General features: G+C 35.9%; 2 protein-coding genes across 2 annotated transcripts in view; both read right to left on the reverse strand.

The window, feature by feature from the left end:
- Positions 1 to 2228, reverse strand: part of LOC110023837 (probable E3 ubiquitin-protein ligase RHY1A) — a 9601-nt gene extending 7373 nt beyond the window's left edge. The window contains exon 1 of the mRNA XM_020723488.1: positions 1742 to 2228. Within this exon, the coding sequence (XP_020579147.1) occupies positions 1742 to 1966 (225 nt within the window). The 5' untranslated portion in view covers positions 1967 to 2228. The remainder of the gene's footprint in view (positions 1 to 1741) is intronic.
- A 7087-nt stretch (positions 2229 to 9315) lies between these two features.
- On the reverse strand, positions 9316 to 11694 carry LOC110029895. The gene is made up of 3 exons (XM_020732382.1): positions 11538 to 11694; positions 10714 to 11211; positions 9316 to 10097 (listed from the first exon to the last, which is right to left on the reverse strand). Exons 1-3 carry the CDS (start codon positions 11608 to 11610, stop codon positions 9577 to 9579), a joined length of 1092 nt encoding a protein of 363 aa, XP_020588041.1. The 5' UTR covers positions 11611 to 11694; the 3' UTR covers positions 9316 to 9576.
- Positions 11695 to 13361: the final 1667 nt, after the last annotated feature.

Genomic DNA, 13361 nt, shown 5'->3' on the forward strand with positions numbered 1-13361 from the left:
ACTCTTTCCTATTTTTATGATTTTTTATATTCTTTAATGCTTCTAATACTCTATGTATCAAGAATTTTGCAATAAGTTCATACTTTGGAGAATTAAATTTGTTTTATGAAATTATCTCCGTTCATTATTTATTTATTATTATTATTTTGTTTGGAGAATTGAAATGGATTTGAAGATATGAATATTGATGAATCCTTAAAGAGCTTCTCAAGAAGACGAGAAAGAAAAAAAGATGAAATACAAGTTATATTTGAGATAGAGTGCAAAAACAATGTCTATTATTAGGAATAAGAAGAAGAGAAAGCAGATTAATAGTGGCATTGAGGTCTTCATAGAGAATATAGAAGATTTCATTAAGAAGTCTAATGAACTTCTTTATAACTTTAAGGAATTAATCAGTCTTAAAAAAACTCACTGAAAATTTGAGAAGTGAAACGAGTACTTCATTTGACAATTCTTTGAAGCTTATATTAAAATGATTTGTCTTTTGCAAGAGTACTTGAGAATGTCAGGTCTTTACAATATTCATAGCAGATTCAATGTTCATGTTGTTGAGTGTGGAGCCCAGTTATAATATAATAAATATATATGCTTTTTTGCCATTTCTGTAACTACTCCCGCCTATTTGCTTGTGCCTAAGGAAGGTGGGTCCCGCCACCATTAAAGAAGGAAAGGAAGTTACATTTGATAAAAAGTGCAACTTGTAGGTGGTTATATTTAAGTGGTTTTATTTTCTCTTCACGTAATATGCTGGAATGGTTTTTTTCTTTCTTGGCTTCTTGGATAGAACTTCAAGTGTAAAGAAAAGCAAGATTCGGCTCTCCCTCATTCTTCCTCTGTTCTGCGTTGGTTTGCTGGTGAAGGAAGTATCGCAAAGCACGGGGAAGAAGACTTACGGGCTGAAGGATACGAATCAGTAGAATCGCAAGGTGTGCTCTTCGGTGTATCTCGGTGTAAAGAAAAGAAGAGAGTGAGAAAGTGAGACTTTCTCCTACAATTATTATTGTGTTCAAACGGTGTAAATTCCTCAATTAGTAAAATCCTCTGCAACTCCGTGGATGTAGGCAATTTGCCGAACCACGTAAATCTGTGTGTTCTTTTCTGGTGTGATTTTTCTCGTGTCATTTTATTTTTCACTTCGTCGTCGATCGTTTTAAATTTCAAAGTTAACACAACAATCATGACCTCAACCTGATTTGGATAATAAATGCATAAGGAAAAATTTTCTTCTAACAGCAAAATTTCAAACTGCAAGAAGAATTTAATTCAAGTACGATTAATTATATCATGAAAAATCATTTTTAGGAAAAGTAAATTCTGCAGAAGTTAAATCCTTAAAACTATTTGAGAAAATACATATTAAATATACGTAAATCCTATTAAATTAATACTGCAGATATTTAAAAAACTATGATTTAGGTAAGATTTACGTAGTATAGAAAATAAAATAAAAAAAATAGTTTTCAAAATCAACCCAATCTCGCCAAATCTTAGCCAAGTATGGCAACCAAAATGTCCCTAAAACAGAGAAAAAAGCGATAGATTATCTATCACAATAATAGAAGCATTGCCCGCCGTAAGAAAACCCAGATTTTGCAGTTCAATCAGACTTACCATAGCCGACCCTACATATCAAATAATCCAAATCCCTTCACAAACATAGAATAGAGAATCACGTCACAAACACGCTTAACCCTCAACTGAAGAAAAAAAACAAGAAAACAGAAAAAATCCCGCCTACCAAATGCGAGCCACAAGTTCTAATGAGCCGGCCCTTGGAAGCTCCGCCATGGGATCGCTGCGCATGATCTCCGTCCTCTCGGCGATGACCGCGGTGGCGATCTCGCCTGCTGCGACGCGCATCATGGTTCAGATCAAGATCATCACTCTCCACCTCGGCGACCGATCTCTGATTCCTGCGAGATGGAGGCCTCAAGACGCAAAGGAGCTGTAAAGCAATAGTCATGCAGCTCTACTCCTATCTCCTTCCTCGCAAAGCTTTTCCGTAGTGGGAGGAGAGGGGGGACTGAGAAGAAGAAAGCAACGTCGTAAACGAGGTCCAGCAAAACCGGACAGAGTGGGGAGTTAGTAGTGTGGATCGTGGGCTGAGAGATAGCTCGTGCTGCTGAGAGAAGGGCCGTGGGGCAGTTTCGAGGGCTATTAGATATTACAGATATTTTGATCTACGGTCAAAATTGCGCTGGACGGGATAAACTGTGCTAAACCAGTCCGTTAGAAATCGCAGTGCTCCGTCTCCATGACGACCGACTCCGGAGGGATTGCGTGTTAACGTGGGACCCGCCCGGTGGGTCGTGGGAGCAACCTTCAAATAAACTAAATTCCGGATATATTAAATAAAATTTTTACACATTATTCTAAATAAAATACAAGTGTCAAATGCAAAATTTTCTTGGGTATTTGCATGTTTAATTCCTTAATTTCGATTCATCACTATAGTTTAGGCTTTAAAAGTGAAATATAAAATGTTAGATATGTAAATCTTTGAGAATTATGTTACATGCATGTTAATTTCTTCTTCTTTTTTTTCACTTTATAGTTTAGAAGGGGGAAGTTACAAATATATGTATATGAAAATGTGCCTTCTTAAATTATATAGAGGAATCATGTACATAAAAATACATAGGGTTATTATAAGAAAATAATTAGATATAGAAGTCAAAGCATTAAAAATATAAACCTAGATATTGGAATAGAGTTCTATTGAAGAGAAATGGCACATTTGGTGTGTGAAGTCATGGCAAGGAGAAGTATAAGTTCAAGAAGTATAAATAATTAGAGTTTTAATGAGGATTAAAGGCCGTTCACCAACACTAAAGCTATGAGAACTTGTTTAATCATTATAAATGAAAGTCATAATGTTGGCTTACAACCACTCAAAGTGAATGCTCTCTAAATTTCAATTAAGATCAATTTTAACCTATGAATAAAAAGAAAAAAATGTCTATACATATAGTAAAAATCTAAACATGGTCAATCACCCATTTATGAGAAATTTAATTCATTGAGCATATAAAATGCATCCAAATGTGTATTTGACTGTATAAAAGTTTGAATTATGATAATTTTTGATGTGATATAAAAGATTTGGCTAGTATAAAGGTAAAATTAAAATTTGTTTTTTAGATATATAAACACATAAAAACTATGTGGTATGGTATGTATGACATGCCCCTAAAATCAAGTGATATTAATTATTATTATTATTATTATTATTTTAAGGCGTTCGTACTCCTCTCTCATTGACATATGCAATATACATGTATTTTAATATAATTTTTTTATGTTTTATTTTTTAATCATGCAACATTCAATTAACAAATCTATGTTATGAAGGTTTAAATTTTGTTGGTGCACAAAGCTATGTTATGAAGGTTCCTAATACTTAGGATGTGAAATAGTTAGTGTACATTTAAAACAACTTTCATCTTTTTTGTCCCTAACGAAGCATCTTAGCGAACCTTGTATGTTCTAAATTATGGTCTTGGTCTCCTTGGCCAACAATGTTTTCAGCATTTTTTTGTCACTTGTCAAGAGAAAAACATGTAAAATGGATCGCATTTATGCGAGGAATAGAGAGAGGGGTCTAGAATTAAGAAGAACGGTATATTTTCTAAAGTTCATTAAAATGTTTTATTTTTGAAGCAATTATTTTAGATTTATTTTTATATTCATTTTTTATCTTATGAGATATGAGTCTCCTGAAGGAATCTTATCATTAAGATGAAATTTCACTTTGGATAATGAACGATAATACTCTCAATAAACTAAATTTTGGATATATTAAGAGAAAAGTCTACATTTAACATTATAAATAAAATACAACAGTCAATTGCAATTTTTTCTTAGATATTTGCATGTTTAACAACTAAATTTTGATATTGAACTCGGATTTTTAACATAATGTATGCATCAATATTGTCGGCACAAATCTCAATGCAATTGAACGGGTGAGGATGATGCACGACGATCAAGTTCTTCCTCGGAGGATTTGGTCGATGAGCCTATCCACGGTCCCAACCACCAAACGTCCCTAAAGGCTAGTTGAGCGCAACCGATCGACCAACCGCTCATACCTTAACAGGAACGATTCCCATGAGGTCAGTGGGTTTGATCAACTAGCTCATTACTGGCATATCAAAATTCGAATTGTAATATAAATTTAGTATTAAATCAAAAAATTGATTGCATTGAGGGCTATTTCTATAATTATTCCATTCTTTTAGTAATTGAATATCATTTTAATAATCGTTCTCTCCCTTTTGTAATTTTACAAGAAGACCTCCCATAAATAGGAGGCTCGATGATGAACAAAAAAACCCATGGTCTGAGGACTTTTTCCCCATCCTCTCTACGATGCATTCTATTTGACGTAGGAGAAGGGTTACCCTAACTGTCTAGCTTAAAAAGACTCATGTTAGGTAAGATGTGTTATGTCGACCCTTACACTCTTTTTCACAGATGCAGTTCTTCCCCCAAAGGGAAACTCGTACAACGAGGTGATTGTCATTACGACGTTCATAAACAACTACCAAATGGGAAGCATCATTGTCGACATCGGCAGTTCAATCAATGTTCAGTCCAAAACGGTGTTCGACAAAATGGGACTCAAGGCAGACTGATTGGGGACACCGACATGTCCATTGTTTGGATTTTAGGATGAGCGAAAGGAGGCTCTGGGGGTGATCTCCCTAACTGCTTGTGGGGAAAGCAATAAAAAACAATTCTACAATATGGAGAATTTTACGTACAACGCCATCTTCAGTCGGCCGCTATTGAACAGCTATCGGGCGGTAGCTTCGACATAACATGTGGCGGTGAAATTTCTTAGAGATGGGGAGATAATCTTAGTGTGAGGCAATCTAGAGCAATCTATGAGTTGTTACATGTGAGTGGTCACTAGCATCGACGGTGAATCACAAGTCATTCAAATACAGAGGGAATGAGATCTTGAGACCAGCGAGGACGTTCTTTGAGTATCTGTCATCAATGAGGTAGAACTGGTAAGATTGGTTTTTGAGTAATATGAGGTACTCTGAGAATAGAAGATAAAAGTAACTTACGATCGGGCTTAGGGATGATGCCATTCCCAACATGAGAAATTTCATTGACTTATTCTTTCCTTACTATTGCCTGTTCAGTATTATTGTAAGGCTGCGATTGTGGTTGTTGGACATTGTCCAAGTGTGGGGTGATGTGAGAGGTAGCTCCAAGTCAAGAAGCCAAGCTTGGTTCTTGGGGTTGTTGTTAGTATGAAATGTTGTGGTAGTTGTGGGCTTGTATTGAAGATTGGCATGATGCCAACATTGATCAGCCATTTCTTATGACAGATTTGGCATACAATGATTTTTTTGGGTTGTGGGGTGTTGGTTTGCATGTTAATTTTATTTGAATTGTGTTTCTAGCTTAGTGTTTTTGATTTAGAATAGAAATTCTTATTCTTGAAAGAGAGAAGTGTAGTTGTGTGAGTGTTTTTCAAAGATTCATTGGCAATATGAGTTTCTTCGCTTTGAAGCAGAGAATAGAAATCTTCAAGTGAAAGAGGGGTGGTTTGAGTTTGGATGGCAGTTTTGAAGCCTAGATAAGAGGAGGGAATACCGTTTAAAGTATATAAAATAATATCTTCATTATCAATTTTTAAATAAAAAATAACTATGTTATCGACAAAGTTCTTGATAGATGTAAAATATCGATTCATAGTTTGATTTCTCATTTGAATTCCATGTAATTTATTTTTGAGTTGAATTACTCATGAACAATTTGATGATTGAAAACGTCGTTCAAGGTTAATCCAAATATCTGCGGTGTGATTTAGATGAAGCACATAAGGTAAAATGGATGATGAAATTTTAGAAAGAAGAGTAGCCGTTAGATTTTGATCAATAAGCTTTCAAAGAAGAAAATCTAAGTTTTCAGTGGTATTACCAGTAGAATCCTGACTAAATTATGGTGAGGGGAGAACATTGTTATCAACAAATGAATTGAATCCATTGGCAAGAAACAACTTTTGTATTTGCAGTTTCCAAACGGCAAATGTTGTGAAAAACGACAGTAATAAATTGAAAATTTTGGAACGAGGAAATTCACATAATAGAAAAAATGCAGGTACACAGATTTACATGGTTCCAAAAATTGTCTACGTCCATGACAAATGATTTTATTACTTCGAGGAATTACACATTTATTTACAAACACTTTCTCTCTTTCTCTCTCTCTCTCCTCTCCGTCTCTCTCTCTACCCACCGTAAGTCACCAAGAAAGAAGAACCAAGGGAGCAGCAGAAGACTTGCAATTCTTTCCTATGCTTGGAGTTCGGTCAGGGGAGAGGAATCCCAGAAGAACTGCTATTTGATTCCTCCTTTCTTTAAGCTTCATGCCGAAGCAACACAACAGGAGAGATCAAGCATGGACCACCCGAAGCTTCAGCCGAAGAAGAATAGGAATAGCAGGTTCATAGCATGCCTTTCATTAATCTATATTTAAAGCAGCTAAGGAGAAGGCCCATTTAAGGCATACCATAATTACCAGATTTCTGGAGAGGAGTTGGCGGGACATGGGAAGAAGAAGCGGGAAGTTGATTTTAGAAGGAGATAAACGAGATTAGCAAAATTAAATATTTTGCCTAAACTGAACTGGACCAGGCTTCACATAACTTAACACCATAGTTATCAAATAGACAAGGAGAATGAGCTATACCTTTGATATGTTGCATGAGAAATTTTAATGTGAGTGGTATTTGAATGGCTTTCATTCTATTGAGTGATTCTTAAGAGGAGTTGATGAGCTGCGGGTTAGTGGAGGAAGAAGACTCCCTGGATGAATAATGAGCAGGAAATGAAGGCTCTAATACCATATAAAGAACCAAGAAGGAGAAGAAGAATGCAGAGCAGATAAGTGGAAAATGATATTTCATTCAAACAGCAAATGTTCCTGTTATCAGCTATATTCATACGTATATATAATGGCATACTTGCAATATTACCTAAGGATAGGATGGTCATTACCCAACCAATGTTATTTAATATAAAACCAACATATTTGACTAAAAATCTAAATGTCTGAATGCAAAAAAAATATTACATCAGGAGTCCTGATGTATATCTACATCATGATTCCAATAAATGTGTGACATGTCTTCGGAGAAGACAGACCATACATTAAAGTATAGAATTTTTTTTAATTTAGTGGGCCTATCATGTGAGGTGATGCTTATTTATTGGAGTTATGATGCAGTTATGCATCAGGACTTCTGATGTAATATTTTTTTCTGAATGCAAAAGAGGCGAAGCGAGGGCATAGACGCGGTCTAGAGGAGAAGCAAAGGAGAAAGCCATTCATGATAGGAGCGATCATTGAATCATCCAAGAAGATAAGTTCCATCCAATAAATCTTCAAAGCCGTCCATTCTCCTCATCGTTCCCACCTTCCAAGCCTCATTTGCACACCATTGCCTTCCTCATGCCTCTCTCTCTCTCTATTTCTTTATGCCAAAGGTCTAAATTTCCATACAAAAAAAAATCATCCAGTGAACGAGCTCTCTCTCGTCGATACCCATTAGCCCATCTCCTCAATTCTCCCACCCCCACCGTCATTCTATTTCTCCACCGCACCCCCACTCAAGACTTATTCATTCCCATACGATCATATTGTCGAGGTTGTAATAAATGACAATTCAAGAATATCAACAACTTCAAATGTTAAGGGAGAATCGGAATATTGGTGACTCCAAAAATTATGAAGGGGAAAGAATATAGATAAACGGAGAAGCTTATTACATTTTCATTCTTTCCTAATATATCCACATAATGCCTATTAATAGGAGTACAACACCAGTAGAGGCCACAAGTGAAAATAACAAAAAGGCTAAGCACTGGAATTCCAAGTGCCCAAATTTGAAAATAGCCAAATTTAAACGATATTTTAATGCAAAGAAAAAACAAAGTTTTGAATACTTCAAATTCCTCCAAAATTTTATTTTTTTTCTTATCAAATAAAATTAAAAAAAAACAAAATATTATGCAGTACCTCTTACATTCTATCCAAGAACTTCATAAAAGTAGAAAGATTTACAAACATGCAACTTAGTTCCCTTTTATTTACATATCCAACAGCTAAAATTAATTTTTAGATGCACGTAATCTATGAATGAAAATTTATTCTTCACAAATATCAAAATTCATGATAAAACCGCCCTAATTTTTAATATTATCAAATCCTCTCATCGTGACACACTTAAATGCATCAATTGTTCAAAAATACCATCAAGGTGCAAGATTTATAAAGGAAGAATGTTTTGGGTGATGTATATATAAAAAGTAATGTTTATGAATTAGACATGTAAATACATAAGTTTTTATTGGTATTTATGGAAATGCCCCTAAACAGCTTTACATAACTCGCAATTCTTATATATTTACATATGTAACGCCTACACTTTTATATTAACTTTTGTAACATTTTGATGTCTTAATCCTCTATATGAAAAAGTGTATTTCACTTTTAAATATTTATAATGATATTTTTGAAGTGATATCAAAAACTCGATTTAAAAAAAAAACAATAAAAATTTAATCCTTAAGAAAAATTTAGGTATTAGATATGTAGATACATAAGAATTGTATGGTTGTATGTAAATGCCCAAAAAGTAAATAAAGAGCAACTGCAAGACCAAATGCATTAAACATGGATCCTCAGTTCCAGTCAAGGTCTGCCAAACTTGGGAAATTTACATGCATGCCACATAATCCCTTCGTACTAACACATCTAACACCTAAAGTCTGATATTTATATTTATGGCATTTTGGTGTCATGAACCCATGCCTGAAGAGGTGTACTTCACTTTAACGCAATATTAAAGATTAGAGCGTTATGCAGGTAAATATACAAGTTTAGGTGTTAGACATGCAAATACGCAACAATGAGTGGTATGTATGTAAATGCAAACATTATACACATCAGCTAAAAGAAGCAGACAAATTCAAACATCATAAACGCATAACAAGTCACATGGTTTACAACCTTATCCTTAAACGTGCCTCACATTAAGATTAGTGCGTTGTGCATGTAAATATTAAAGTTTAGGTGTTAGATAGACAAATACATAAGAATGTGCGGTATGTAAGTAAATGCAAACATTATAAATATTAGCTAAAAGAAGCACACAAATTCAAACATCATAAACGCATAAGAAGTTTCACAAGGTTTACAACCTTCTCCTTGAATGTGCCTCACATTTAAGATTAGAGTGTTCCACATGTAAATATGAAATTTTAGGTGCTAAAAATGCAAAAACATAACAAAATGTAGTATGTATGTAAATGCAAAAAACTACAAACAGAGCTAAAAGAAGCACACAAATTCAAACATCATAAAGGCATGACAAGTTTCACATGGTACACAACCTTCTCCTTAAATGTGCCTCGCATTCATTAGCTACTCATGCCAAACCAAGATAAATAAACCAAAGAGCAAATTAACTTAACCAGATCCTCCAACAAGATATACTTCTTATAATCCCCTCATAACTAAACCCAAACTCACCACAAAACAACAGCCAAACTACACGACAGGGTACAAACTAACCTCATCCAAAACCGGCCCACACAACGTACCCGGATCGTTTAGCTTAGTATGGTAGAACGAACTAAAGAACGTGATCCTAGTCCTTATCCCCAATGCCTTGAACTTGAGACTTCCAGGCACATATTTACCAGTCCCTGTGGAATTATAGGGAACCTTCACTGTACTATTTCCTGCAAAAGCTTCAACGAGCATTGACCCGTGGCAGCCATTCTTTGCATCTCCAATGAAGAAGGTAAGGTTGTAAGACTTATTGGGAACAGTTCGAACGATTTGGGCAATTGCACTCTCCCTTCCCGCGAGAAGCTCGACGGCATAATGGCCGAAGGGTACGAAAAAATGCGCGGAGTCGATGTATTTTACGGCTTTGAGGGATTCAATTATCCATCCGATGAGCGGGGAACTGTAGTCTTCTTGCTTTGGAGGGAGGAGGATGCCGGATGAAGAGTTTTTGAAGACATGGGGTCCGATTTCATACCCTCCATTTTTTACTAAGTTCCCTGCAAAAATTGTAGTTTGTAATAAGCTTTGTGGTGATTTTTAAAGGACTTCCCACATAAATTGGATTTCAATAAATATTTGCAATAAAAGATAAATAGCCTTATCCTTATCTGAACTGATTGATCAATAACAACTTTATCTTCAGAGAGAATATCTGAACTGATTGATCAATAACAATTTTATCTTCAGAGAGAATTAACAGAGAATCAAACAAATAAGTAACCATAGTTTTATATATAACAATAAAGCCCCATTTAGATGAGCCTATATGAAACAAAATTCACATTGTCCTCGTTTTGCTCAAACACTAAGAAAAGACTAGTAAAAATTACAAACATATATACCACCCAATTCCTATGTATTTACATATATATCTAACACTAAAAATTTGATTTTTAAGTTTATACCACCCAAATCTTTAATATCACGACAACAACAAAAAACTTTTAAAAAGTGAAATACACATTTTAAGGCTTTTAATGCATAAGTAAGGTATCATATATGTAACAAATTGAGTTTTGGGTAAAAACATAAAAATGAGTGATATGTATATGCAAATCTTCCAAAGATTACTAATTTAACTCTTCAGCTAAAAAGCATCCATGGATCCATTACCTCTGGTAGGAGTAACAGGAACAAGCTCCTTGATCGCCACTGCATCTATAAGAGGGCCACACGCAGGATCTTCCTGCACACCAATATTGTGAAAAATAATCTGAGCCACCGAAGCGGCTGCCTTAAATGCCCAAGCATAGCTGTCTCCCCCATCGCTGCTATACAGAGTTTGAAGAGGAAGATCGCCGAAATAAGGTGGCACATAGACCCTCAGCACCTCATCCTGAGCGCAGGTCCTTGATGCGCCGAAGGTTAGAGCGTAGATGGAGCCTAGTTTCACGCTTACGTTCTGTGAAATTGAGGCCTCGTTGCCGAGGCGGACGGCGTGATCGCCGTGCGCCACCTTGAAGTACATTCCGCCGGGCTGGGGGCCGCCGGAGATGTACTCGACTAAGCCATGGATTGTCCAGTTGGGGAGGGAGTGTTTGCCCAGAATCCTCGTTTTGTTCAGCTTGGAAGGTTTGGGGGAAATCTCAAAGCTTCCGTTGAGCAAGAACTCTGTTTGGTGAAAGATACAAGAAACATTATTGCAGATCTGCTTTCAAGCTAAAATATGAAGGAATGGAGATTTGGAGTTTTTTTTACAGCATAAAAACTATATTTGTCGACACTTACAACCGTGGAATACAAAAATTATTTGAAAAAATAGAACTTTTTAGGGTTGAACGGCTTGAGACAATGTGTTGAGCTAATGATTGTATCGAACTTGACCAACCAAAATGCAGGCACAGAACTCCAAAAATCGGATTTTTTTACCCGTTGGCAAAAAAGAAGCATCAAAACAAGCACAGCTAGCCTAAAATCAGAAGAGATGAAGAGCAAACCATCAAGTTCTTGAGCTGGAAGAGCATGGCTGGTGCAGAAGAGGAAGAGTAGTAAGACACACACGGGCCGCATGTCTCTGAACAGTGGTGCCGAACTGCGTCCCAGAAGAGATGGAAAGCTTTATTTAACTGTTTCAGAGGATTGTATCCTCCGGAGCTTTTTCTCCATCTGCGGTTTTGGATTTCAAACTCGAAATAGTACGGACAATTTTTGAAAAGGGGGCATATTTTTTTTAATCTTAATAAAATGATCCTCGAAAATTCTGATTTTTTTTTATCTCGCGATTAAATTAACACTTTAAAAATATTTAAGATTTGATGCTTGCTAAAAAATTCATAGCGACAGAGTAACAGATTATTGTCTTAACGTTATACGAAAGTTCAACACATACACAGATAAAAAAGAAATAAACGATAATGACTCCAAAAGTTTTTACGCGAAAAACCTATAAAGTGAAAAACCACGGGCTATAGCCCAGTTGCAGAAATTCACTATTAAATTAATGATTACAAAATTTCTTATCCCACAGACGGGAAAATGGTAACTATATTTTTCAGATTACAACGTCGTTGACGATGTCTAATTGGTGGCCATCGATAGTGGTCAATGCTTGTCGATAACGATTAGCGAAGGTCGACGATAGTCAGTGGTCGTCGTCAGCGATCGGCGATGGTTCTAAGCTGCAGCTTCTCCTCAAGATCTCAGACTCTCTCTAGACTTCAGCTTCCCCTCATGTGAGGGGTGGGGGTCTATTTATAGTGTTATGGATGCAATTAATGCAGGAATATCATTTATTTTGATCGGACGGTCCAGAGAGTGTCCACCGATCATGCTGCATTTAATGGACATTTCAGTGTCTTAACGATGTTAGAATTGAGTGATCTTAGTCTCGTTGGATTCGTCTTGTCGAGCCGCTCGATTCGAATATAAAATTGACAGTGTTGACATTTGTTTGACCTTCAAAATGTGTCTAGAAATCTTTCAATGGTGGTTTAATGACTTGATCTGAGCTTGATTTGACTCGGGATTTGACTGGGTTTGGACTAGGTTTCATATCATTGGGTCCGTCTCATCGAGCCGGTCATTTTGATTATAAGTTTGCTGAAATTGCAATTCTGGATGACATTTTATCAAGATTTAAATGTTTCTTGTTTAAAATATCGTCTTGAGTTTCGTGTTATGCTTCGAGATTCGTGTCGGATGATTGAAAGTTTATTTGTGGAACTTCTTTGATATTTTTCTTCGGCGAATTTTTTTTATTATTAAACATGAACCTAACATAGCTTTTAATTAATTATATTCTTTTATTATTTGTATTAAAAAATATTTTATTTAAAAATGAAAATATTAATTTAATTATTAAGATATGATATAATAAATGTAAAAAATTATATTCTAGTTTTATAAATACATAAAAAGGTATGCTCAGTCCGTAAATATAAAAAACTTTATAATTTTATCATTCATTTACACTTATTTTTTCCAAATCGAGGTCGCGTTTGCATGCAGTGTTCCGGCAGCACGGCTTAAGATAACTGAGGGAACTGTTAAGAACGACAAACCGCTGTCGGGACGCTGCAAGAACAGGGCCCAATTCATGGCGGTGCCGCTGGACCAATTAATTTAACTGGCCAATAAAGCGTGAGGTGAACTTGCATTTAAAATTGCCTCAAAGTTACAAAATGTGGTCGTTTTTGTGGGTGGCGGTTGGCGAGATGAACATGAATTACCCTGCCCCACCGGGTGTACAATTTAAGTCGTACCTTCCCGATGATCTTGGCGCAATTCTCTGAACATGCGGAGACCGCGTTGGCGTCCGCGCG

Source organism: Phalaenopsis equestris, unplaced genomic scaffold (genome assembly GCF_001263595.1).
Source record: "Phalaenopsis equestris unplaced genomic scaffold, ASM126359v1 Scaffold000002, whole genome shotgun sequence".
NCBI lineage: Eukaryota > Viridiplantae > Streptophyta > Magnoliopsida > Asparagales > Orchidaceae > Phalaenopsis > Phalaenopsis equestris.

Excerpts from the sequence above, each read along its gene's own strand:
- LOC110029895 (XM_020732382.1), bottom strand. The coding sequence starts at position 11,610 with ATGCGGCCCGTGTGTGTCTTACTACTCTTCCTCTTCTGCACCAGCCAT. Across the intron at positions 11,212-11,537 it reads TCCAGCTCAAGAACTTGATG|AGTTCTTGCTCAACGGAAGC; the intron begins GTTTGCTCTTCA and ends TTCACCAAACAG. Across the intron at positions 10,098-10,713 it reads TCCTGTTACTCCTACCAGAG|GGAACTTAGTAAAAAATGGA; the intron begins GTAATGGATCCA and ends CAATTTTTGCAG.